This window comes from Eubalaena glacialis, chromosome 18 (genome assembly GCF_028564815.1).
Source record: "Eubalaena glacialis isolate mEubGla1 chromosome 18, mEubGla1.1.hap2.+ XY, whole genome shotgun sequence".
Lineage (NCBI taxonomy): Eukaryota > Metazoa > Chordata > Mammalia > Artiodactyla > Balaenidae > Eubalaena > Eubalaena glacialis.
Genome location: NC_083733.1, coordinates 21,582,247 through 21,609,810, shown reverse-complemented (window position 1 = coordinate 21,609,810; position 27,564 = coordinate 21,582,247). Strand labels below are relative to the sequence as shown.

The window sequence follows — 27,564 nt, the reverse complement described above, 5'->3', positions numbered from 1 at the left end:
TAGTGCAGTGTTCCTGGCGCACAGAGGATGTAGCATCCAAATGGGCTGGGAATGTCCAGCAAAGCTTCCCCTAAGAGACTTCATTTATGGTGAGACTTGAAACAGGAGGTATAATAGGCAGTGGGGGGTACATTTTCCACAGAACAAAAGCATGGACATGTGAGAGCATGGCATATTTGGGAAACTAAAGGTGGTTTGAAGTTTCTGGGGCCTACGTTTTAAGGTAGCAAGAGAAAGGAGATAACAGATGCAACGTTTATGGGAGGTAGATCATATCATTTCTTGCTCACTAGGCTATAAAGTTTCAGTTAAATCCACCAGAAATGGAGACCCATAGAAGAATTTTAAGAAGAAAGACATTATCAGTAAGGGCTGAGGTAAGGGGGGGGGGGGCAAGACTAGAGTCAGACAGCCTGTTTGGAGGCCATCATGATAGCTACAGCTCCTCTGCAGGTAGGTCACGAAATAGTCACTATCAAAATTAGCTGTGCTTTCACCGTATAACTAACTTTGCTGCATGTGCTTTTGGGAATTTCCTGACATCTGGGACTATGTCTTATTCACTGCTAAAGCCAATATTTAATCTTTAACTCTTGCTCTTTTCTCTATATTTTATCATTGTTTAGAATAAGAGGTTTGGAACTTTAAAATATGAGGTTCAGTATCAGGATATGTCAATTTAATTTATCAAGTCATTAGGTCAAGGGTCAAAATCATACTATCTCTTTGTCAGAATCCAAAAATCGTGATTAAAAATTGAACATCCATGTTTTAAAAATGAAATGCTAATGGAAAGGAAACTTCCTAAAATACACACACACACCATAACACAAATCTTAATTTTAATCTTCTGAATTTTAATCTAACAACCAATATTATGCTTAATGATGAAACTCTAGAAGTAATATCCCCATTAAAGTAACAAGTAAAGCCATTATTATTGCTATTATTTAAAATATAAAATGCAAATCTATGCAATTTGTACAAAAAACCCAAATATTAAAAAAGAATGAAGCAAATTGTTATTATTTAATTTTTATGTAGCTGTCTCCCTAGAAAACCTAAGAAAATAAGCTTAGAAGTTATATCACTTTAGAACAATGTCCAATAATAAATGAACTAACTAAAAGAGCTATAGTTTATACTAAAAATTGTCACTTAGAAAATATACATAATTTAAAAATCTACCTCATAATAGTATCCAAAATTTAAAGTAGCTAGCCATAAACTTAGCAAGAAATGCATAGAACAAAAATGAAGAAAACTATAAAGCATTCCTGATGGTAATAAAAAGAGAACTGAGTCAGTGGAAAGTCAGATCATGCTTCTAGATAGGAAGAATATTTTAAAATTCTTAGTTGTTAAATTAATCCATAAATTTAAGGTAAACTCAATAAAATTCATGAAGATACTTATCAGGCACCTGAAAAATAATTCTAAATTATATCTGGAGGAACGAAGAAACCAAAAGCTAAGAAAGAGTAATGAAATGAAAATAATGTAGACAAAACCCCTGTCAGATTTTAACACACATATTATACGTGTGCAACCATTAAAGAAAAATATGATACTATCATGAGAATAAATAGAATAGGGAGAGTTGATAGTCCAAAAAAAAAAAAAATCTAAGAGTATGTAATGTAGGTGAAAAAAAGGATGGCGTTGCAAAGCAATTAGAAATGACCATTTCTTAAATGATATTTAGGAAATGGCCAACAAAGGGAGCCTGTGTATTTATTTAACATGGATAAATGATTGAAATGGGAAACATGATATATAAGAAAGATAAGCTAGGTGAATATTGATATCACTTTTGCATGAGGAAAGTCTTGCTAAGAATAATTTTAAGCAGAAAAACTGATACAAAAAGCGCAACATCTATACTTTAGAACATAGCATAATCAGGATTGAAAGGACATTGAAACATTGGAGAAATCTATGCAATAGGTATGATAAGTCACAAGTTAACAGCATTAAAAGATGAAGAGACTTTATAAATCAATTGCAAATTGATGAATATACAATTCAAAAACTGGGTAAAGGACATGAGTAGCTGATTTATAAAGCAAAAAAAAGGATCAGGGAATTCCCTGGTGGTCCAGTGGTTAGGGCTCCGGGCTTTGACTGCAAGGGACACGGGTTCGATCCCTGGTCAGGGAACTAAAATCCCACATGCCACGTGGCCAAAAAAAAGAAAAAAAAAAATTTGGACTTCCCTGATGGCGCAGTGGTTAAGAATCCGCCTGCAAATGCAGGGGACATGGGTTCAATCCTTGGTCCTCGGAAGATCCCACATGCCACGGAGCAACTAAGCCCATGTGCCACAGCTCCTGAGCCCTTGAGCCACAACTACTGAGCCCGTGTGCCACAACTACTGAAGCCCGTGGCCTAGAGCCCATGTTCTGCAACAAGAGAGGCCACCGCAATGAGAAGCCCACATGCTCCAATGAAGAGTAGCCCCTGCTCGCTGCAACTAGAGAAAGCCCGCACACAGCAACGAAGACCCAACACAGCCAAAAATAATAAAAATAAATAAATAAATAAATAAATAAATAAATAAAAGCAAAAGATAAAAAATAAAAAGAGCTTCAATTAAAAAAAAAGAATGAATACTTATTTAAAAAATCCTAACTTTACTAGTAATGAAAGGAATTGAAAATTTTAAATGTGATATGTGATTATAATTTACTTATCAATTTGTGAATCATTTAAAAAGAATAAAAGTATCTAGAGTTGGCCTGAATGTGAGGAAATGGGAGCTTACCTATTTTACTGATGCTATTATAAATTGGTATAATATTTCTGATAGGCAATTTGTCAATTAAGTATCAAAAGCTTCTGATACAGTAATTCCACTCTAGGAATCTATCCTAAAAGAATAATTAGATATTTGGCAAAGGTGTGTGAAAACAACATACTTGCACAACAATAGTCAACTGATATCATATACCTTTGTAATGAAGTTAGGAGGATATTTAGGGAAAAAAATGTTGACATAAGTATACTGATGCTGAAAAATGCATATCACGTATTATTATGTAGGGAAAAAAGCAGACATCATTTTACGGTTGCCTTTTTTAAAGATCAAAATATATGCCAAGAAAAAGTCTGGAAGGCTATAAAAATTAGCAGTGATTATTTCTGGATAGTATATTATCAAGTTATTTTATTATTTCTAATTTTATTTCTGCTTGTTTGTATTTTATAATTTTCTTACAAGGAATATGTATTAATTATGCAGTAGAAGAAACTTATAAAATTCTTTGCAAATATATTTTACAACAATTACCATGGCTGTGATTAAAATTAAACTTGAAGTACAGTTTGGCCTTTTCTGTTCACACTTTCCCTGGAATACTAGATTGATGAATTTATTTTAGATTTTTTCTCTTCTGAAGATTGTTGTTATTTGATTATGGGGTAAACAAAGATTTTTAAAGAAAATAATTAATTAGAAAAGACACAAGCTCTATATTCATAATATATAAAGTGTTACTACACGAGACAGAACCCTTTAAACACTCAAACATTTTAGTTCAATTCACTTATTGCTAGAGTGACCTTGGGCAAGTCTCTGAATCTTTTGATGTTTCATATTCTTTCCTCATCTAGGAAATGGGGATAAAAATATGCAAAATGCCTACCTCCTAGGGCTGTTTAGGAACTAAGTGGAACAATGGCCATTAGCAGGTTTTATAATCCAATGAAGAACTACATAAATGAGAGGGGCTATTCTCAGTATTTTTTTCTTTGCACTTTTCTTATTCATTACATGTTCCTTGTGTTTTTTAAAGATGCCATAAGTCTAATATTTTCAAAGTAAATGCATCTCAAAGCCTGGGTGGATCAGCTCTTCATTTCCCCAAACAGCACCACTCTTGATATTATTAGCCCAAGATGGACTCATATGTTGAAGAGTTATCCAGTGTTCTACTTTCCTGCTGCCTGCTGAGTTGTCTTTGAAGCTCGGGCTGTAGAATGGAGTAAGATAAAAATGAAATAAAAGGCTTGTGTGTATTAAGATGGCTTCCCCTCTTATATTTTTAAAGAGGCTGAACGCTTATGCCGAGTTTAGGCAAACACAATCCTGATTATTTACATGGCATAATGGAAGTAAGCACTCAAGGAGAGAGAAATCTGATGCTTTTACTCAGCATGCTGTAAACCATTATCTCATGTTTTCTATGGAAAGCAGTCTCAGCTGGGAAATTTGGTAACTCAGTAGGCTGTTAATAGGATGTGGAATGTGATTACTCTTTTTGGATCACTTCAATATGTAATTACTTTTAGGATCTGGTAGAAAGAAACTCTATTAAATGATAATTATAGGACTGTATTTGCTTTAAAGTTTTGTAATAGCTCTAAACATGGGAGTTTTCATTAGCTGTTTGCCATAGTTAATAAAGTCATTTTTCTTAAAAAGTAGCAATTCCCTGCAAAAGTGGTAGCTCCACAAAGGATTAGTTTCTTATAGGAAAGGGCAGGGGAAACAGATTGTGCAGTAGGTTGGCTTCTCCATGGTAATATAATCTCCTTGAAAATATAGATGGCGTCCCCAAAGTACTGTGACAAAGTGAAATATTTATAAGTCCCTAGAGAACAATAGGTCTTAGTATAATGTTTTCAGAGGGTAAACAGCAACTAAACATTATTGCACACATAAAAAGAAGACAAGGCAGGTGATGGAGGCAAAGTTGGCAAAGAAAAGCCTAGAAACACCAGCTGTTTCAGGAGGTGTCCAGCGATAAACAGGGATATTGCCAGAAATACATCCAGCAGTTAGACCTCAAATGTAAATTGGGGATTATATGAACACACAGATATAAGGATCATAATGAAATGCTCAAATCAGTCCAAGAAATAATAATAAAGTATGCCAGGTCATATCCCCCCAAATCCAAGGAGCATGGGGCACAGGGGTTCAGGCTGCGACCTCTAGCCTCTGAACGTCCAGGTTTAAAATCTAGGTCTCGCTCCCACATGGCTGATTTACTTAATGGCCTATCCCTCATTTTCCTCATCTTCAAAATGGGGATGATAATAATAATCCTTACCTATGATGCTGCTGAGAAAATTAAATAAAGTATGGGAAGGATCTTGGCACGGTGTTTAGAACATAGTTACTGGTATGTGTAATATAGATAACATTGATAATGGTGATGGGGAAAGTAATATTACTTATTAGATTAATTTAAGATCCTATAAACCCGATCTCAGTCATCAAGAAAGCAATATATCTATAACCTCGTACATAGCTAGCATGTGTCTAATGAAAACATGTGTTCAGAAGGACCACATTTTATTCCTGTGTCAAATCATGGCATTTGTCTTCCTGTTTTTACAGACCTGCATTGTCACAGGCTTATAGGAACAGGTGCAGGCCAAAATAGTCTTGCCAGGAGTCAAGAAATTTATTTTTTGATCTTGGCTCTGCTATACACTTTGTCAAGGGAATGCATCAGTTTGGGCCTATACTACAACAGCAACAAAAAACAACTACTTCGAATAATTTCCAGGTCTAGAACCTCCTTGACTAATGAAATGAGAAGTAGAAATCACATCAAATTTTGCATGTTTACAGTGGAGAAACAATGCTTTATTCATGCCCTTCAGGCAATAATTCCATAACTACCTTTAGGTATCAAGCTCTGTACCCAACCACATTGCATTAAAACTATGCTGAGAAGGGAAGGACAGCTGAAAGATTACAAGGTTGAACTAATCTCTTTTAATGCTTTACTTAATATCAATATTCATAAAGCCATGCTTCCCCCTAAGGCTGTATCAACCTCTTAAAAAAAAGATAAATGAAGTTGTTTGCGTATTGACCCTGTAAGCCTCCCCACTTGGTTTTTGCACTGCTTCGTGAATATCAAAGCCAACAACAACAAAAAAAGTAAAATAAAATTAGACTCGCTTATTCCTATGCACCAAGAGAGCCCACATCTCAAAATAAAGGTGGCATTATTATTTCTTGTTTGTTCTTCAACAGAAAGGCATTATTAAGATTAGGGGAAATACTTGTGCTCTGCAATATAAAAGCCATTTATTTTCCATTTCTACTTCTCTGAATGCACAGGAACCTTGGTACGAACCTCTGTTGTCTCTGACTGTGAAATTTGGATTGTGAATGATTTCAGGGGGTAGACTGAAGATAAATCTTGGTCCATTGGCTGTGTCATCCTTGTCATCTGCACTAATTGTAACAATTGGCTGAAAGAGAAAGGTGGCCCATAAATAAATCATGCTGACATTGGCACATCATTCATTCAAAAATTCCTGGCTGGCTGAGAAGCCTGATTTTAATTAGAGAACATAGCTCCAGAGCTAAACCAGGGCTCTGAAGCCTTCTTGGGCAGTGGGAAGTATCTCCAGGTGATGCTCTCAAAAGCAAACTCTGTTTCTAAATGCTTATTCATAGCCAAGGCAGAGCAGCGTTACCTGGTTAGAAAGTGGCTTGGTCTGGTCACTCTCACAGATGAAGCCTTCATAAGGGGCAGCAAACTTGGGAGCATTGTCGTTGACGTCAAGGACCCTAATGGCCACAGGGACTTTGGCTTCCTGATGCCGGTTGTCTGAAAGGAGAGAATTGAGACAGTAAACATGTGCAAGGGAGGAATCCATGTTGCTCCAAGGTTACTCTTGGGAAAAAGTGAGCTCCAGCCACTCATTCAGGCCCTGCGGGGAAAGGCACTGTTGGCACAAAAATCACCTAAAATCCAAAGTATGCCAAATCCAATGTGAGGGGGATGTCCTAGAATAAAGGTCAACATTAGACCAGTAAGAAATAAACCACTTTTCCCTTTCTGTTGAGGTTTAATTCTAAATGCTTATAATGCAGCCTGGCCCCCTCAGAGTGTAGTCCACAACAGCAGTTATCAAAGTGGGATCCCCAGAGGAGCATCAAACAATTTGGGAATTCATTGGAAGTGAAAATTCTCAAACCCAACCCAAGACCTGAGTTAGAGGCTCTGAGGGTGGGATCCAGAAATCTTTGTTACAGCAAGACTTTCATGATAATCCATTGCATGATCAAGTTTGAGAACCACCGCTCTATAGGTAAAAAAGAACCCACAGATCTTGGCTCTAAGGATTCTGCTGCTCTGGGTTTAAACAAAACTGAGGATAAAGTGGGGAATCTTTCAGTGGTGGTTAAGAGTTTCAAGCTGCTACAGGCTATCAGCTCATGTGCCAAGTCTGTACCCAGTTCTGCCAAAGAAAATGAAAACATCTCTATTTGCTTATATGTCTCCCTAGAGAGACGACCAAAAATAAATTTTGAAGATTGAAAAATATGTTTAAGACTAAAAAAAAAAATTGTTCTATCTCAGCTGTCTGTTATTTTCCAGAATATATAGAAAGTCTCAAGGAATAATATTTGGTAAAGTAGAATCAAAACCCTTACGATAATACTTACGGATTTCTGCTGCAAAAACTGATATGTTGAGCCAGGCAGTTTCTTCTCTATCCAAAGGTTTTGTAGTTTTAATAAAACCATCCTCTGGATTAATAGTGAAAAACCTGTCCAGGTCAGTGTGACGATCGATTGAATACCTAAGCAGAATGCAAATGAGGCAATTAGACCAAGACATTCCAAGCAGCTTAATATTTGAATATTTTCTCCATGCTATATTTAAAGCAACTTTTTCAATGAATTGCTTGAGCTAGGTTTTCTTTTTAATCAAATTTACTTTTCAAACTTCATACATTAATCTTTTATAGAAATCATTTTGCTACATTGGAATTCTTTATTCAGAACAATGAATGAAAGAGCTGTTTAGCATATTTGATTGAGGAATGGAATAATATGTTGCATATCTGATTGAGAAATGGAATAACATGCTGCATATTTCTTCATATTTACTACAATCACCCACCATCTGAATATTTATGAACCTGCATTTGGGAAGTGGGTTTGCCTTGCTCCCAAACTACTCAGAAAGTCACAAGTGTATGGAACATTTGCCAGATTTTTGCATATGAAATATTAAATAGTCTTAAGTTATCATCAAAGATCATTTACAGTACTAAAAAATCAGTTTTCTCCTTACTTAAAGGAAAATGCTAACTATATTTTGAGTAAATTTATTCAATTTATTTGGTTTTAGGGGTTCTCAGGTAGCTTGGTTCTGAATTCCATTGTGAAATATGCAAAGAGGGCTTGGCCATTCATTTGTAGAGCATTCTGCCCACACTTTAATGACCCCAGGCTGAGCCTAACAGCATAGTTGGAAGGTTTCAGCTACTCCTGTCCACTAGAAAATTTGCCTTTTTCTAACAAAAGACAAAAGAATTTCCAGAATATTATGAGGCAAGGTGAGGTAGAAGATGGGTCAAGAGGAGTGGTGTAGTAAGGTAAAATAACTTGCCCAGGATAAAGTTCTGGAGACCTGGCTTTAATAAGTGTTGACAGTTGTCCCATGGCATCCATGGGGGATTGGATCCAGGACACCTGAGGATACCAAAACCCATGGATACTCAAGTCTCATATAAAATGGCATAATATTTGCATATAACCTACACATGTCCTCCTGTACACTTTAAATCATCTATAGATTACTAAAATACTTAATACAATGTAAGTGCCATGTAAATAGTTGCTGGTGTGCCACAAATTCAAGTTTTGCTTTTTGGAACTTTCTGGACTTTTTTTCCCCAAATATTTTGGACCTGTGGTTGGTTGAATCCATCGACATGGAACCCATCCACGCAGAACACATGGATACAGAAGGCCAACTGTACATATGTCTGAAGGCATTCATTGAGGGCCATAAAACCAAAGAATATTAGAGAATATTAGCAAAGCCCATGGATGTCACAGAGTTTAATCTCTTCAATTTACAAACGATGGGATTTGCAAATGGTCTATTATCTCGCTTCTGGGGGAGCCAATATTAGAACCTGGATCGTCCAGTTCTAGATCATGTTCTTTCCAAAAGAGAGGAATTTAGTGCAGAGCAGCACTTCGCAATACAGATAACATGAGCTCATCCATGATATCGTTGACTTCACAGCTCCCTATGAGAATGGAATGATGAGTCCCCTTCCCCAGTGAGGAAAGAGAAGATAAACTATCACACACCTCATAAATGTCAGTAGAGGCTCAGTGACTAAACCCTCAGCAGAGCTCTGTGTGAAAATAAAGAGAAAATAATAGAATATTTTTTCCCTGCCACTAGGGAGTTTACTATCTAGTTGACATGACAAGACAGGCTCACAGGAAGAAAGATAATTAACAAGTATTATTCTATAGAAGTGAAGCGCATGGATTTTGGTTTTGTAAAGTCCTAGGTACAAGTTCATGCTTGGCTACATATACGCTGAGTGATACTGGAAAAGCCACTTAAGTTCTTTGAATTTCAGCTTACTTATCACTTAAACTAGCATATTAATAGTAACCTAACTTTTAGGTTATCTGTGAGAATTACATAAAATGATAGATGTTGAAGATACATAACCTAGTGCCTCACACATAGTAAACAGAACAACAAATATAGCTGCTCTGATTTTTGTTATTGTTGCTGCTATTACACACTGTGGATAGATCAAATGTCGGTCTACAGAGTATGACTTTCATACTATAGCCAGTGAAAAATCATGAAAGGCTTTTGATCACAGGAACAAATAAACTGATTCAGACTATCAGGGTGATGAATAAGATAGGGTGGGCAAGGTGGTCTGAGCTAGTGAGAGTGAAGGAAGGAACAGAGGAAACTTAAGGAGGTGATGTATTGATAGTTTTTAAGGAGTGAGGTGATAAGAGAGTGAGGTATAGAAGCGACAGAGGGAATAGAAGACTATGTGATAAAGACAGAACCAGTAGGACTCAGTTGATATTTGGAGATCTGTGGGAGGCTGGGAGAGTCCTTGAGAGTTTCTAGCCTGAGTGTCGCAGAGAGGGAGACATTGGGAAATACAAAGTCAACTTACCAGGAAGGAGAGGTTGAATTTCCACTAGGGCTATGCTGCCACACCAGGAGAGCAAGATTCAACTTTATCAGAGGTTTCACAGAGTCAAGGGTATAGTCGGTCTTTTTTTTTTTAAGTATGTCACAAGAAGTATAGGCTCAAAAATATGTTTTTAATGAATGAGCCAGTGAAGGACAAAGGAAGTGGGTAAAAATGCAGAGCAGACAGCAGAACAAGTACAGAATTAGAATCAGGGAGAAAGATCAGCCTAGAGGCAGAAAATTTAGAGCATTAACTCAATTCAATCAGTAGCATGGACGGAAACTCTATAGATAAGGGGACACAGAGAGAGAGAAAGTCTGAAGTGAAAGGCTGAGTGTCAGGGAGCCCCCAGTGCCTGGACTGGGATCTCAGACTAGTGGAGACACCGGGTACGTCTGAGGCATGAAGAGGTTACTGCCAGTGAAGCTAAGAGGAAAGAATATTTCAGGAAGGCAATGGTAAACGGAAAGGTCTCTAATGCTAGAGTCTGAGAAGAAAGCTGCAGAAATTTCGAAGCAGCTAAGAGTTTGGCTGACACTATAAAGGCCCTCCTACCCAGTATGTTTAAGGACACAAATGTCCTTAAAGGTGAAGATAAGCACTCAGGAAAGTAGGTAGTCTGGCTAGGAGACCCACTGAATAAAAAACTTTAAATGTTATTCTATGAATTGTTTGGCAATTCCAAGAATGAGGACCTGAGTGGGTGAGGGGAGTTGGTTCAAGGGCCATAGTGAGCATCTTTGGATAATTATAGACATGAAAAATGGCTCCATGAACAGAATAGCTTCCACTGAAAATATGACCTAAATAACCAATCACAGATGTGGATCCTTGGAGATAACGAGGTGCCAAGGAAATGAGCAGCTGTTCCATGTGTTTTTACATCATCACTCTTCAAAAAAGCTGCTAATGCACCTTGATATTCTAGGCCAAAGCTAACTCATTTAAAATTCACACCATGAACATTTCTGAGTAGTTTAAAGGTGTTACCAAGCTCCTCAGTCGTTACCTGATGTATCTTCTTGCACAGAGAGCACGGTACTCAAACCTTCCTGGGAAATCTTTCCATTAGTGGCTGCCCAGCGAGAGTAAACCGCTCATAGTGGACTCAAGGCAGCTCTGGACTAAAATCCAGTCTCCAGCACTGACTGGTCATGTGACTTTGGGTAATTCACATCATCTCTTTGAGCCTCAGTATTTCTATCTATAGGACCCTAAAGTGATCACAGCCTCAAGTGTGTCTGAGGATTAACTTAAATAACTTAGTGCAGGGTTGTCTGGGGCCAAGAAGATGCTCAATAAAGGGTAATTTCCTTCCTTTCTCCCCAAGGGGGCAATGTTCAAAGACTTAAAGGCAACTGAACAGCATTTACATTTGGGACTTCCTTCTGCTCTGTCAGCATTTTCTTTGGTATAAACAGAAAAACTCCATTGTCCATGGCAATTTTTTTTCATACTCAGATCTATTTACTTTTCTTCCCAGCTTTATTGAAATATGATTGACAATTTAAAAAGTCTGTATTTAATGTGTACAACGTGATGTTTTAATATAAGTATACCTTGTGTAATGATTACCGTAATCAAGCTAATTAACATAGCCACTGCCTCACACAGCAACCATTTCCTGTGTGTGTGTGTGTGTGTGTGTGTGGTGAGAACACTTAAGATCTACTCTCTTTGCAAATTTCAAGTCTACAATACATTATTATTAACTATAGTTACCATGCTGACCAATATCTCCTCATTTTCCCCACTCCCTAGCCCCTGGCAACCAGTGTTCTACTCTCTGTTTCTATAAGTCAGACTTTTTTAGATTCCACATATGAGTGATATGCTATATTTGTCTTTCTGAGTCTGGCTTATTTCATTTAGCACAGTATCCTCCAAATTCACATATGTTATCACCAATGGCAGGATTTTCTTTTTTCAGGCTAAATAATAGTCTGTTTTATATATATAATATACACACATATATATATGTGTGTGTATATATATGTATCTATATATATATATCTCACTATTTCTTTTTTTTTTTTTTTTTTTTTTTTAAACATCTTTATTGAAGTATAATTGCTTTACAATGGTGTGCTAGCTTCTGCTTTACAACAAAGTGAATCAGTTACACATATACATATGTTGCCATATCTCTTCCCTCTCACTATTTCTTAATCCATTCATCTGTCGACGAACATTTAGATTGTTTCCATATCTTGGCTATTGTGAATAATGCTGCATTGAACACGAGAGTGCAGATACCTGTTCAAGATGCAGCCATTATGGAAAGCAGTATAGAGATTCCTCAAAATGTAGATGGAGGCTGGATTTGTTCTGTGGGCTGTAGCTTATTAACCCCTGACCTAGACAGACACATCCCTGGCCCTCTTTGACTGTGCCAGGGACAACACAGTGTAAGCTGTCATTGTGATGTACGGTGAGAGCTGTGAGGTGGAAGCTGCATTTGATCCACCTTAGGGTGCCCTGGAAGAATTCCTAGAGGAGGTGACACCTAAGTGGAGGTGGGAAAAATGAGTACCATGTAGCAAGTTGGAAAGGATAACATTGAGGGGATAAATTGGATTATATATCTGACACCCCTAGTACAGTAACTGGAGCATAGGAAGGTGTTCAATAAATTAGAATTACTGTTATTATTTCACAATCATTATTTATACTTCACCACAGTTCTCTGAGACAGGCAAAGCTAAGGGTTACATCACCTAGTATACATCGGGAAATCTGCTCCAGAAATTTTGGAGCTTGAACAAGTCTATCCAAAGAGTTGGTGCAGAGGTGGAGTAGAACTCATGTCTTCTAAGTCTTCATCTTGTTTACATTGAGTGATATCTTGGACCCTTTTTGAGACTGAAGGACCTGGTTCCTATAGGGATTTCCTAAAACCTCTTGCCTCTGGAATTCCCCATCCAGGATTTAAAAATAAATCTCTCTGTACCTTATTGGGCTATTGGCAGCATCAGGGTCTTTGGCATGCACTCTCCCCACCACAGTGCCAGCAGCTGCATTTTCTTGGACTTCATGGATATAACTCGGGGCCAAGAACATGGGAGGCTCATCAGCATCTTCCACTGCAATCTTGACCGTCACGGTGTCTTTGAAAGGCCCGTTGCTGATGAACTTTGGGTCGATGTGCACGTTGGCTGCCTCTACCTTCAAGCTGTATGCTCTTTTGGTTTCAAAATCTACAGGCTGGCAAGAAAGAAGAGAAGATTGACAACCAATTCCTTGAAAGAATAATGGAAAAGAAAAACCTGATTGTTCTATAGGGCACCATGAATAGTTGTTCAAAGAGAGAAAATCAGTGTTTATTCAATATCCAATTACCTGAGCCATTTGGTTAGAAAATCAGACAAATCAATTGCTGAAACTTAGAATGTGCTTAATGGGTAATTCTAGGAGCATGACAGACACAGAAGGACCACATCATCGAAAGTGAACCACATTCTATGAACACACTAAGGCTGCCCAATTCAGTCACTAAAACCATTTAAGGAAAGGAATTAAGACATTACAAAAATAAATGTTATAGCCCATTCTGAAAAGTACTAAGAATCTTGGTAATAAAAATAGTCAATGAATTTCAGGCAAAGAAAAAAGCAATGTCTTGTTAGATGACTGCTCCCCTCCACACATACACACTTCTGGCTTAATCATATTGATAGTCTCATTTTTAAAGTTTCTGACCATGTAGCATTTCTCAAAGTCTGGGACACTTACCAGCAGTGGCCCATACACTGACTTAAGGTGGTTTATGGGTAATCTTGCGTGGGTGGGTTTTTTGAATGACATTATCCTAATTACTGATCCTATTATTCCTTTTCCAATTCTTCCATTCCCAAACACGTCAAGGACATCTCAGTATACTGCTAACTTTTAACATACCTGTTATGCTTCCTGATCTCCCTTTCAAGAGACTATGATATAACTCTCTAGCTAGAATGTAATGACATTGTTTTGTTTTGACTGCATTCATTTTTAGGTTACCTCCTACTTATGGCAAGTGATATAGTACAGTGTGAATACTTCCCTGTTAAAAGAATACATATATGTAAAAAAAGTCCATTTAAAGAAAAACAATTATAAACAATATAGATTTTACACAGACGTGAAAAAAATATTAAGAAGCAGCATTTGAATGGCTGTCATTATTAAGAAATTGATGGTAAGCACTCCCTAAATCTGAAGGAGACAAGGTTCTGTGAATCAATCAGTAAAGGGTGAAAAGTAAAATTATAGAAGAGAAACAAACTTTCCTGCCTAGGAAACAGAACTTTCTAATTAGCACTCTGGATGATACTGAACTCCCAAATGTTTGGAAAGTGTTGGGTCTTTTAAGGCTAGCATCTGCCTGCCATGTTGTCATCATCTGCCTGGTATTATTTTGAATGGGCATATAATCATAGGGCTTAGTCCTAACCAAATTCTCCAGCACTCTAAACTGAGGATGATTCCAGTTGCAGGAAGGTTAAACGCATTCAACACCCTTGACACTTTTTCCATCATTTTTCCACCGCCATCTCCCCAGAGTCAGAGAACACTCCCTTTTCCTGAAGCAAAATCTGTCACCAGCTGCTCCGTCATTCCGGACTCAGCAGCATCTTTGTCCTTCACTGGGTTACTGAGCAGCAGAAAGAAATGATATTTATAGGCTGAAGGTATGAGACTGCTGCAATTCCTCAAAAATCTCTGCTATTATTAGACAAAATTAAAACATGAATATGATATTCTGAGACCAGGTAAGAAGAAATTTTCTGATCTCAGATAGCCTGTTGATTCTCCCAGAACAGAAAGTTTTGAACTTGGTTTAGACATATACCTAAGGACCCAGAGCATTGTTTCCACTGGAAAGGCTTGTTGTTGTTGAAGCCAGTATAGTCATGCTGCAGTTTGACTGATACTTTTTGAATCTCAAGCGAAGCTCCCCAGATCTTTGCAAGTGTTTGTCTGGGATGCCCTTTCCTAGTTTGGTGAGATTTTACTGTCTTCTGGTGCTCATCCCAGGCTTGTGAGGTCCTCCCCATCTCCCCCAGACAGATTTGTGTGGCCCCTTAGTTGCCCATCTGCAGTCGCTCATCCCCCACCCCAGCTAGGTAAGGAGCATCCCAAAGGACTCTACTGAGTCTTGTTGATCTTTGCTGATCTTTGCCTCCCCAATGCCCAGTAATGACCGTACCAAGTGATCACATGTACCAATCATTGCGACTGAATGGGAAGCAGAGTTGATGGATGGACAACATTTAAGCATTTGCCTACAATTTATTCCCTGCCTCCTTCCAAAAGGGATTTAAGGTAGTTTCCCATGTGAACCTTTATATCCATGTTATGAGTAGTTGAAATAAAGCTAAATGAGGCAACATACTACATAAGCCATAAAAATCTCAATACCCGTGAGTTTACTAATCCCACCTCTAAAAATTCTCCCTGGGGGATTAATTCAACAGAAAACCCAAACAAACAATATTCAAAAATGCATGATGTTTAGATATCATAGAGGGCTTATATTTAATCATGGGAAACATACACACAAAACACCAAATCCAACTGTGAGATTTTATTAAGGAAATAATGGTCCATCAATAGGATGGGATGTTATGTAGTCATTAAAAATAATTATGTATATTATATAGCAGCATGTAAAATGTTTATGATGTGCCATTAAGTTAACAAATCAGATCACCCTATGACTGCAACTGTGTTAAATGTTACACATCCACATCTATATACATGTGGACAGAGAATATAAAGAAATAATCAGGCATAAAAGTGGCTTTATTAAAATTATTATTTTAAAAATATTTAAAATGCCTTCTAATGCTGCTCTCACACTGCTCTACAAGCAGTTTATTTGTTTGAAAGTAAATACCTCAGAAACTGTGCTGGGATCTCTCAGTGATAATTGGAGTCCCACTCGGTCAAAGGTGCTGCACGATTGGATTTTCCTCCCCAAGTCTACCAAGCCACCTACAAGTCTCATCTTTATTTTGCTAACCACACAGAGATCGTCTCAATATCCTGAAGGCAGCTTCTCTCTCTCATGCACCATTATAATCCTGACACCTACTGTGTCTGACACAGAGTACTCAAGAAATATTTATTCCTTTCTAAGCTATTCAATAAATGAATGACTCTAGCTCCTAAATAACTCTTGAATTCTTCACCTCTACCTCTTCTGCCTTCTTCAGGTCTTTGTAATTCCCCCCTTGAATTCCAACAAGATTTCTTCAACTGGTCCCACTGTATCCATCTCAAAACCCTCAAGACTGAACTTATTCAAGTTTCTTAACTGTGTCCTATTTCCCTCAACACCAGTCCTTCGTGAGCTCATTTTCTCAGACCTTCCTCTCCTTATCTATCTGGTAATTTCCTATTCATCTATGAAGGCTCAGCTCTAGAACTGCCCCCTGTAAGCAGTCATTCATGACCCATAGTCACAGATCTTGTCATACTTTATCACAGTTGCTTCTCAGCTGGGGAGTGATTTTGCTGTACCTCACCCCAGGTATGTTAGGCAATGTCTAGAGCTATTTTTAGTATCACAACTGGTGGGGCTGGATGTGTGCTTACTGACATCTAGTGAGGAGAGGCCAGGAATGTTGCTAATCACCATACAATGCACAGCCCTGCCCCTACAGCAAAGAATTCTCTGTCCTGAAATGTTAATAGTGTCAAGGCTGGGAAAACCCCCTCCAAGTTAATTGTCTTTTCGCTTTTAACTGTCCTGTTAAATTGTGATCTTCTTGTGACCAGGACTCTGTTTCTTCAGTTTTAGATGTCCAGCCTCTCACAAAGGGTGTGCCTGACAAATAATAATAACTCAATAACTGTTGGTAGAAAAAGGTTGAATGAATTAAGGAATGAGTGAAAAAACTATATTAAAAAATATTTTTAAAAGACAAAAATATTTTCACGGATCTCTCTATATGTTTTTATATTATTAAATCATATATATAATGATTTCTATAAGGATCCATCATTTTACTCTATTAAATTCACCTCTCAATATTTTTTTCCTGCTGGACAGTTGGAACTTTGTGTTATAAGCTTAAGCAAACGTTCTTTTACAAATTAAAGAACATCTTACTCTGTTTTAAACCTAAACATCAGTGCTTTATAGAAGATTATTCCTTTGCCCGGAAGAAACACATTGAATTGGGGGAAAATGTGCAAATTAATCATATGCAGAGAGCTCATGTGCGATGTGTTAGTTCCATGGGGTGATTTACATGTTTCAGATTTTAGAGACACAGTGTGTGTTTATACCCTGAATACATTGAAAACAGGTGACAACCTAAGCATAACTAACTACCCAGTTACTTGAACAGCAAAGGATGGGAGGCAGGAATCGCTGATGTCACTGCTCATATGTCAGTGGCAAGCAGGAGGGATAGAAATGTTAATTAACAAAGCCAGTTGACAGCTCTGTGCTACACATAGTCACACAGCTACTTTTCCAGAGGAGAAACCAGAAGAAGTGATTACCCCAGCCCCTTGTGGCTGGTGATTAGGCTTCTGTGGCTACACCATTCATCATCACTAATGGTGACTTTTCCAAGTATCCAGAGTTCACCCCGACTTCCATATTCTTTTATGACAGAGTCACTTCTACTTTCTCTTTGTTTGGGTCCCCTCATATTTCCCCCAAACCCAACAATGCTTCCTTATGTTGTGAAAAGTCGGCTTCCTAGAACACCTCTCTCCTTGCTCTCCTTACTGAAAGATTCCTCCCAGGCATCTCCCTCGGCCCCACCCTTGCCTCCTCTCCAGCTACTGGCCTCTTTATTGATTCTTCAAATTAATTTTTTTTATCAGTGTTCCAGGCCAGTCTTTTCCATCACACCAAGGAGCTTAATATTCATGTTACAAAACCAAGTTGAAAATGAATACTTGATTAAAACCAAGGTAATTCCATCATCCAATTCAGATTTAATACTCCATATACTTTGATGATGGAGAAGTGTTGATTTCTCAAGTGGTAAATCAGGGGTAAAACCGTTTTAGAATATACTGTAACTGCTTCTTTACCTGAAAGTGAATCAAATCTGGCTCTCTTCTATAACCCCTTTCCAGTCCATCTATTTGCAAAACGTCTTGAGTGGGAAGATGTTCTAGAATACACTAAGTTTGAATTCCATGTCTTTAAATTGCTGTGTGATTACAACAGGGTCAAATTATTTAATCTGTCTGAGCTCCAATCTCCTCACAATTAAACTGAGGTATCATTGCTGACTGGGATAATAACATCTACTTTATATGATTTTTATCATGTAAAATAAATGAATGCTTATAAGAGGCTCAGGCTTTGGCCAATATTTAGAATTGAGTAAATGTTAGATTTTTTTAAACAAAACAAGAACAAGCAATAATTTCATTTTTGTAGTGAATTAATCTCAGGGACACATTTTTAGCAACAATTTAGCGACTATGAGGGAAGGCCCATTATTATTGCTTCTCAGGTTCAGTTTTGAGGGAAAATCAAGCAGAGGATTGGTTTAAGTTTCATAGAAGGCCCAGCAATGTAATGGACCTTGGATGTTTGAGATAAGAAAAGTTCCAAAGAGCCTATATTAACAGACTCAGCTTGGCAGAGCTAAAGAGGGAACTTCATGTATGCTCAGGGCTGTCTCTCCAAAATCTAGATTTATCTAGCTATCTTTCTTTCCATGGGGAAACTGTGCCAAGTCATATAAGAACTAACCAGCAATCTCAGGGCAGGTATTATCACTCCCCCTTTTTTTCCCCAGTTTTATTGAGATAAAATTTACATATAGCACTGTCTAAGTTTAAGGTGTATAGCATAACAATTTGACTTTCATACATCAGGTAATTATTACCACAGTAAGTTTAGTGAACTGCCATCATCTCATATAGATACAAAAGAAAAAGAAAAAGAATTTCCTTTTGATGAGATCTCTAAGGATTCACTCTCTGAACAACTTTCATATATAACATACAGCAGTGTTAATTATATGAATCACAGTGTACATTGCATCCCTAGGACTTATTTATCTTATAACTGGAAGTCTGTGCCTTTTGACCCCCTTCATCCAACTTCCCCTCCCCCTACCCCCCCCCCCACTTCTGACAACCACACATCTGATCTCTTTTTCCATGAGTCTATTTGTTTGCTTGTTTTTGAAGTATAATTGACCTACAATACCATCTTAGTTCCTGGTGCACAACATAGTGATTTGATATTTCTATATATTTCAAAATGGTAAGTCTAGTTGTCATCTGTCACCAGACCAAGATACTACATTATTATTGACTATACTCCCCAAATCATACAAAAACTAACCATCAAACTCAGGCAGGCATCATCGGCCCCTTCTGCCAGCTTCCTCTGGAATACAGTTCTGTTATCTCCCCAAAGCTCAGAGCTCAACTGCAAAGTCAGGTCCAGCCCTCAGTTGTCCATATTCTCCTTTCTTTAGCTTTCAACTCCCTGTTTCCAGCAGCGGTGCCTCGGCAAGGCAGGCCACACCACTGCCATATCTGATTCCTCACCCTAACTCACCTTTTTCAGTTTCACCACGCCCTCCTGTGTTTCATAGTCCGTTGTGATTTCAAACAATTCCATCCCATCTCCATCAACAATATTGTATGTGACTAAGCCATTTTCTCCAATGTCTGGGTCTTTAGCCTTCACTCGTCCCACTTCCTCCCCGGGGACAGCTGCTTCTGACACAGACATCTGGTATACGCCTAGAAGAAGAAGACATCTATTTTTATTTTCCCTTTTATTTGGCAGCTGTAAGACTTTAGATTTCATTGAATCTCAATAAATTTCTCAAAGGGTTTGACATTGAACTTTCTATTGATTGAAAACATGAAAGAAGTGAATGGATGGGAGGAAGATCCCACATGGCTTGCTTGTCAAAGAAATGTTTTCTGCAAAGATTGATGAAACAATATCAGGGTCCAGGGTGGTAGGGTGGGGTCACCTGTCACATGTGAAAAAGGAAAACAATGCCCAGTTACATTTCCCATCAGGAACTGATGGAGGGCCATGTATATCTTCACACATTCAAAAAGATCAAAACTTCTTTTTACGTCTTTGGAATGGTCCGTAAGTTAATTCTAAGGCTCACATATGGCACTGCCAGGTGCCCAGAAAAAGAACACCCTTCCCTGTTTAAAAGCCTTCCGTAGCTCCATATTTATTTTAAAATCAAATGCAAGTTGTATCCTTCATGGTCATGATCCTTCCAGCTGTATATCTGACTTTCTTCTTACTTTACCTCCTTCACCATTTGATTAACTGATACCTTATATGGAAAAGCTTCTCATAGTGGGACATTTCCATATAGATTTGTTTAATATGTATCAGGAACCTAATATATGCTAGGCACTGTCCTAGCCTTTGGTGACTCAGTAGTAAATGAAAGAGTCAAGATTCTTTCCTCATTCTAAAGAGAAAAAACCCCAAATGTATACATACGCTGATATCATTGCTAAGAAGGAGAAAAATAAAGTGCAGTGAGGGACAGAGGATAATGAAAGAGTGTAAGTGTGACTGTGTATAAAGGTATGTTGTGTGTGAGTGTGTTTGTTCATGTGAGTGTGTGTGAATGTCCCCTGAAAGGACTGGGCCAGACAAATCATGTGAATACCTGGGGATAAAAATTATAAACAAAGCAAACAGCAAATTGCAGAAACCCTGAAGTGGGAACACAGTGAATACATACAGAACAGCAAGACCACAAGTGTGACTTCAGCCTTCTGGTAAGGGTATATAGGGAGGCTGGGGCCCAACTGTGCACAAAGGGCATTGCAGGAGATGGAAAAGACTTCAGGTTTTCTTTAAACTTGGTGGGAAGCCACTGAAAGGTTTTCAGTAGAGAAGTGAGATTTGAGATAATCTTATTTGCATTATCAGAATTCAAAAATATTCTCTGCGAAACAACGTAGAGAAGCAAGCGTTGGAAACCTGGCCTCTACCACTTTCAAGCCAAGTGGTCTTGGGCAAGTTACTTAAGCTCTTTAAGCTTTAGTTTCCCCTTATGTGGATTTTATCAGTTCTAATACTCTGTCTACATTTATCTATTGGGTTGGCCAGAAAGTTTGTTTGGGTTTTTCCATAACATCTTTTAGAAAAACCTGAATGAACTTTTTGGCCAACCCAATATATTGTTTGGCTGTGAATACTTTCAGTTCAGACCCATTTAACTTAAACACACCATGCCCTCCATGATAAAGGACAAGTGGGAGGTGGGAGTCTCTGCAGATAACTACCAATTTACATGAAGGTTTAGAAAAACCTACTCCCAGTTGATTTTCTCTAAGTCTTTGTCAAGTTCATAGCTGTAAAACTGGTATCTTCACCGTAGTGATGTAACTTTACTCTATGATTGTATGTGAGCAGGGGCATTAATCACTACCTGCTAATAGTCCTGCATGGCCTTTTCCATCCAGCATACCAGCCAGCTTTAGAGTGGATAATGGAGCACGCAGTTTCTTAGAGTGCTCTGTGAGGCTTAAGCTTATTGGGGATGCTGAACCTTGTGGCTGACCAGGCAAGGCAGTCTTCATCTCTTTGGTGACTTTATGAGAACTGGCTGTTGCCTTGTAATCCTCTATCTCAATGTCTCCCTTGCATAGATTGTTGTCTTTGGATTCCTTTGAGTGACCATGCATGGTGCCTTCCTGGGGCCATATTTGGTGGCCTTCCCTGTTCTCTCATTTATAAAAAGTGCCATCTCTCTGGCAATAAACTCACAGTCTCTACCAGCTGCTCTCCTCATTAACGAAGAAGACACTTTCATGGTGAACTCCCCGAGAACTAGCAGCAGCAGCATCGCTACGATCGCACTGTACCTCTGTCTATACTATAATGTACACATAACAGATCTGTGTACAAAATCTGGCTTTGCTGTATCCTTCGGGCAAGTTACTGCACCCTTCATGGAACTCAGTTTTATCTGTAAAATGGAGGCTCTCGTAGAGATCTGTAATAGTAGTAACTATTCATTAAAGGATGGTAGTTGTTGTAATTATGATTATTAATAATGACCTTTCAAATCATTTTTTCTTTTATTTCCTGCTGCAAGCCTATCAATTTTGTAGAAGGGCCATAATCCCCTAGATAATATTGATAATAATGGCTAACATTTGTTGACAACTTATGCCAGATAACATTGTGAGATTTTACACTAGCTCATTTAGTTCTAATGACATCCTGTTAATTGAGCCCTGTGGAAGATTGTATTTTGCAAAAATAGTCCAAACAGTATCTCCAAGCCCACATGCTTTTCTTTCAACGCGACTTTAACAGTCCTTCCCTTGAAAGGTGGGGTCTACAAGAACTCCGCTTACATTTGGGCAGTCTTATGACTACAGTAGAAATGATGCTATGTGACTTCTGAAGCTAGGTCACAATAGGCAATACAGTTTCTGTTTGGTGTCCTTGGGGCTCTCCTCACTTTTAGAACCTATCCAAGCCACTCCTTTGAGGCTGATATGAAGGGGAACCAACAGCCAACATTAACTTGCCAGCCATGTGACTGAGCCGTCTTGGAAGTAGATCTTCCAGCCCCAAACTGTGCCAGTTGATGCTATGGAAACAGAAACAAGCTGCCTCCTTCAGGTTTTGGCCAAATTGCAGACTCATGACAAAAATAAACGATTATAATTGTTTTAAACCACAAGATTTGGGGCAGTTTGTTAGGTAGCAATAGATAACTGATTCAGGTACTATTACATATCCAGGTTAGAAATGAGAACACTGAGACAGAGAAAGGTTAATTAATTACTACATCACACCATGAGCACCTAGCAAAATGGATTTTCTGTTCCCAGGGCTGCAGAACATTTTATGTCTCCACTTTCTCCCACTACCTCTCCTCCACTTAAGTTTTTTGTTGTCTTGTTTTTTGCAAGAATGATATAAAGAGCCTCCATTTTTCTAGATTTCTTCTGGAAAGTTGAGTACAGCAGGAATGGGTCAGAGAAGAGTTGGCTGTGGCACCATTGGAAAGTGAAAGCCAAGCCCACCTACTTACTCTGTGGAAACTTTGGTGGGTTGTCATTGACATCAGTCAATGTGATCGTCACTTTGGTTGTCCCTGAGAGTCCGCCCATGTGTCCACCCATGTCCTTGGCCTGGATCACCACGTGGTACTCCTCCTTAGCTTCCCTGTCCATGTTGGGAAGGGCTGTTCTGATGATACCTGGACAGGTGAGCAGGGAACATCACAGATATTCATTGGTAACATTATAACAAAGAAGGTCTAGGCACAGGGGAGGCAAAGATGAATAGAACAGCACCTGCCCTCACAGAAGAGTCACTCCAACATGGTAATTATCATCACAAGTAGCCATACCTGGAGCATCATATAGATATATTTTCTAGCAAATTGTCATAATTATTAATATAGCATTAAAATTTTATGGTTTATATGTTGTACTATAAATGCAAGTAATAACCTTATCCTTCTCAGGTGTGACACTTAAAGATCCTAAAGACTGATATATTTGAGGACACACTGCATGAACATCAGTAACATAAACCCGTGCTTTTGGACTGCCAGCAGAATCTTTTGACTATCTATGCCTGCATGCAATTCTTAGAAACATTTCTATGGTCCATATTAAGTTAAAAGTAGAAGGCGATATATTAAAATGTTAATATTAATTTTTTTTAAGTGTATACCAAATGGGTTAAAAATATATACAATGCTTATACAAACACTGTCTACTATCTGCTATCACTGGAAACAATGATACGTTAATAATTGAATTCTACATCATCTCTGGATATTAGCACATTATTGGTGTGGAAACCATGCTCACTTAAATCTTTTGGGAACATATTCAAGCTTTCTCTGTCTCTAGATACGGTAACATTTATATTGGAAATATAAGAGAGTGCTGTGGAAGCTTTAAGCCCTTATCCTTTTCTGACCCTGACGTTTGTATGTTTCTCAGCAACATCCTTGAACTCACTGAGCCTCGTTTTTCTTGTCTGTTAAATAATTTGGTAGGTTCAAATTGGTGGTTCTTAACCATGAGTCCCTGAGACACGAAAGTTGCAACTGGAGTCCTTCCAGCGATTTTAACATCTCAAAAATCCATATGAAATCCCACATTTATCCTTGGTTAATCTGAAAATTAATTGGCAAAATTAATTGGTAAATGCCTTTGATGAAATGATAGCAAGTAGCCCCATAATTTGTGATCTGAAGCAAAGAGGCTACAAATAAATGATTACATAGGTAAGTGGAAATTATATTCAATAAGTGGGCAAAGTATCTGATTGGCAGGCTATGTATATACATATAAACATATATATTTGATAAATTTTAACTATAATAATAAAAGCGGATTGTTTGTAAACATCTTTCAAACACATGGGGGTATGTTGTGGCAAAAAGAAATGAGTTTGGGGCGTAATATCGTGGACTAGCAGTTTCACAGGACTTTAGTGTTTATTCTGATAAAAGGATCCTAGGATCAGATTTGGTACAAATGGAGTGAAACATTTTGGCATGGGTTTTGGTTGTTTGTGTTTGTTCACTCTTTCGGTTTGCTATTTGTTTTCTGTACGGAATTTGCAGAGCCTCCTTCTTGGATGCTAACGCCCGCTGGGAATCTAAGCACAGTGGAGGAGGTTGGGGATATGCCTCCTCCCAGACACACGTGAGCATCAGTTCCCACCCCCACCATCCCCAGCCCTGGCTTTGAGAGCTGCCAGTTTTCATACCAGTCTTCAAGTCCTGTGGTCTCTTAATTTGGATCCACAGTTGAATTTTATGATAAAACATATTGTAAGATAAATTCTTAAGTTTAAGTTGAATTTTAAGATATGATTTTAAGAGAAAAGTTGCATCTAAGATTATATTTATTCCTGTGACATGGTGCAATACAGACAGTATCTAATCCTCACAACAGTCTTGTTAGGTGGCCCTTTTTATATTTTAGAAACCTAAGACTCAAATAGGTTTTAGTGAGCAGGCCTGGACTCCTTATTCAAGTACGGTTCATTGGATGCCACCTATAGGCCAGGCACATGCATAGTGGCTGATCCTCACAATAGTCTTGTTAGGTGGCCCTTTTTATATTTTAGAAAACTAAGACTCAAATAGGTTTTAGTGAGCAGGCCTGGACTCCTTATTCACAATGTGTCGCAAATCGCAATGCCATTCCACGGTACCTGTCTGTGCTTCTACTGAAAAGTAGGGCTGTCCTTCCAGGATACTGTACACTAACTTGGCACTGTTTCCATAGGTGGGGTCGTCTGCGTCTGAAGCTGTCACCTGGATTACTGACGTTCCTTAAAAGTGAAATACAGTCATTAGCAACAGTCCCTCAGCTTTTCAAATTATATTCTAGTTTGCAAAGTTTTATCTTAAGATTAAAAACTGAGGAGAGTCCCAAAATTATTCAACATGCTTTCATTTTCCGGGGTTGAGACGCAAAAATAACCTTCCTCCCTCCCTCTCTCCTTTCCTTTTTGTTTAATTCCCATAGCTTAAAAATGAACTTTCTATATTCATAGTGCATCCTGCTATACTTAGTAGTTAAAATAATAATATGAACATTATTGCAAAAACATTCTAAGACCCATGCAACTGGAATGTTCAGTATATCAAATAATTAAATAAAAATCTTCCCAAAGAGTATAATAAAGGATAATTAATGATGAATTGCTTTTCATGAAAGGACAGAGTGCAGTCTTCCATCTGTAGCAGAGCAATAAATACATCATTTTATTGTTGCTTTGCTTTAATAAAATGGCTGCTAATACTACATTTTAATTAATTGATGGCTATAAATATTGTACAGAATGTTGTTCCCTACTGGCATGAAAATTGCATCTTCCCACCTCTAACAGGTCTGGTAGTCATATAACAGAAACCACCAGTAGACATCTGGTGAGATCTAAGGCAAGCATTTGTGGGTCACAATGGAAGGAAACCAGGGAATTGAAGGAAGATGGGATTCTGTTTTTCCTAGAAAAAAACCTCTGTTCCCTGATGGTCACAAGTATCTGAGGGCATGAAATGCTGGGCTTCAGAATGGGGCAGGGGAGATGCTCAAGGGAGAGAGCTGGTTATTATAGAATTCCTCTGTGCCAGGCATTGCTTGGGGCATGTTCCATGTATTCTGCCCCTCTGCTGGGTGTTTTTACATTCACTGTGCTTGTGAGGTACTCAGTATGACAGGTAGGAAGTTTTGCAACCTATTTTTCAGAGTGGGTTATTGCCAGAGTCAGGAGTCTAACCTCTACCCAACAAACAACCAAACCCAAGTTCTTTCCGAGACAGTTTCAGCAGAGGGGACAGGTTCTATGTGAAAGGCAAGGGAGCCCATTTACACAGCCTCTGACAACCCTTTACTTTACAAGGCTGTCAGTGATTTTCTCATGGCATAAAAATAAATCTCACTTTTTTTTTCTGTAATTCATTATTTCGTACAAACAACTTTTTTCTGAGCTCTTCCCACATAACTAGGCACTATTCTAAGTAGTGGAGATTTATAAGGGAGCTAATAAGCTCTATTCTCTACCTTCATGGTAGAGCTAGGGAAAGTATTATTTTTATGCTTACTTTGCTTTGAGGAATCCACTAAGTTCATTACAACTCTTTGTATTTTACATCTATGTTGTTTAACTCTCATTAGAGTTTACATTATCCTCATTGTATAGATGACAAAACAAAAACTGAGAAAGATGTAAGATGTTGTCTGGGTTGACCTGGCTGGTCAGAGGCACGGCCATGATTCCAACCCAGTACTGTCTGGCAGCAGACTCTACTCTCATAGGCCACGATGCAAAGTCTGATGTTACTCCTTAAGCACCAAGCTGCACCAAGAGGTGGGATCAATGAAAATTCCCCTCGAGCATCATGTTTGATGGCTGGCCTTTGTCCCCTGGCTCAGCTGCTGACACTGCTGTCCCCTATTTACTGATTTATTTGATGTCTGCTACTTCTCATTAAAGTCCCCAGGTGAATAGTGAGAAACTAAAGAATTGGGCAGGACAAAGGGAAGAGAAGAAGGCAGAAAAGGCTCAGCTGGGTTTTCATAAAGTATGAGAAGGGTTTGACTTTAGCTGGAGGAGAAGAAGGGGGCAATTTTTTTTAGCATCAAAAGTTCTATATGCAGAATGGAAGGAGCTTAGAGTTGTGGAGTCACTTCTGTATCTAACACTCTTGAGCAAACTGATTCCCAATCTTGGTGCTTAGTTTTCTCATCTGTAAAATGGCCCTGATGATCCTTACGTTCATGGCAACTTTATTTTATTATTATTTTTAAAATTTATTTATTTATTTTTGGTTGCATTGGGTCTTCGTTGCTGTGCGCGGGCTTTCTCTAGTTGGCGGCGAGCGGGGGCTACTCTTTTTTTTTTTTTTTAATAAATTTGGACTTTTAAATTTTATTTATTTATTTATTTATTTTTGGCTGTGTTGGGTCTTCGTTTCTGTGCGAGGGCTTTCTCCAGTTGCGGCAAGCGGGGGCCACTCTTCATCGCGGTGTGCGGGCCTCTCACTATCGCGGCCTCTCTTGTTGCGGAGCACAGGCTCCAGACGTGCAGGCTCAGTAGTTGTGGCTCACAGGCCTAGCTGCTCCGCAGCACGTGGGATCCTCCCAGACCAGGGCTCG

At 38.4% G+C, this 27,564-nt stretch overlaps 1 protein-coding gene across 1 annotated transcript in view; it reads right to left on the bottom strand.

Moving 5' to 3' along the window:
• CDH11 (cadherin 11) overlaps positions 1 to 27,564 on the bottom strand; it is a 141,883-nt gene that overhangs the window by 11,704 nt on the left and 102,615 nt on the right. Inside the window, exons 5-11 of the mRNA XM_061174477.1 lie at positions 25,115 to 25,234; positions 22,965 to 23,132; positions 19,481 to 19,668; positions 12,902 to 13,155; positions 7,418 to 7,554; positions 6,442 to 6,575; positions 6,096 to 6,213 (exon numbers count right to left, since the gene is read on the bottom strand). Coding sequence (XP_061030460.1) covers positions 6,096 to 6,213; positions 6,442 to 6,575; positions 7,418 to 7,554; positions 12,902 to 13,155; positions 19,481 to 19,668; positions 22,965 to 23,132; positions 25,115 to 25,234 — 1,119 coding nt within the window. The remainder of the gene's footprint in view (positions 1 to 6,095; positions 6,214 to 6,441; positions 6,576 to 7,417; positions 7,555 to 12,901; positions 13,156 to 19,480; positions 19,669 to 22,964; positions 23,133 to 25,114; positions 25,235 to 27,564) is intronic.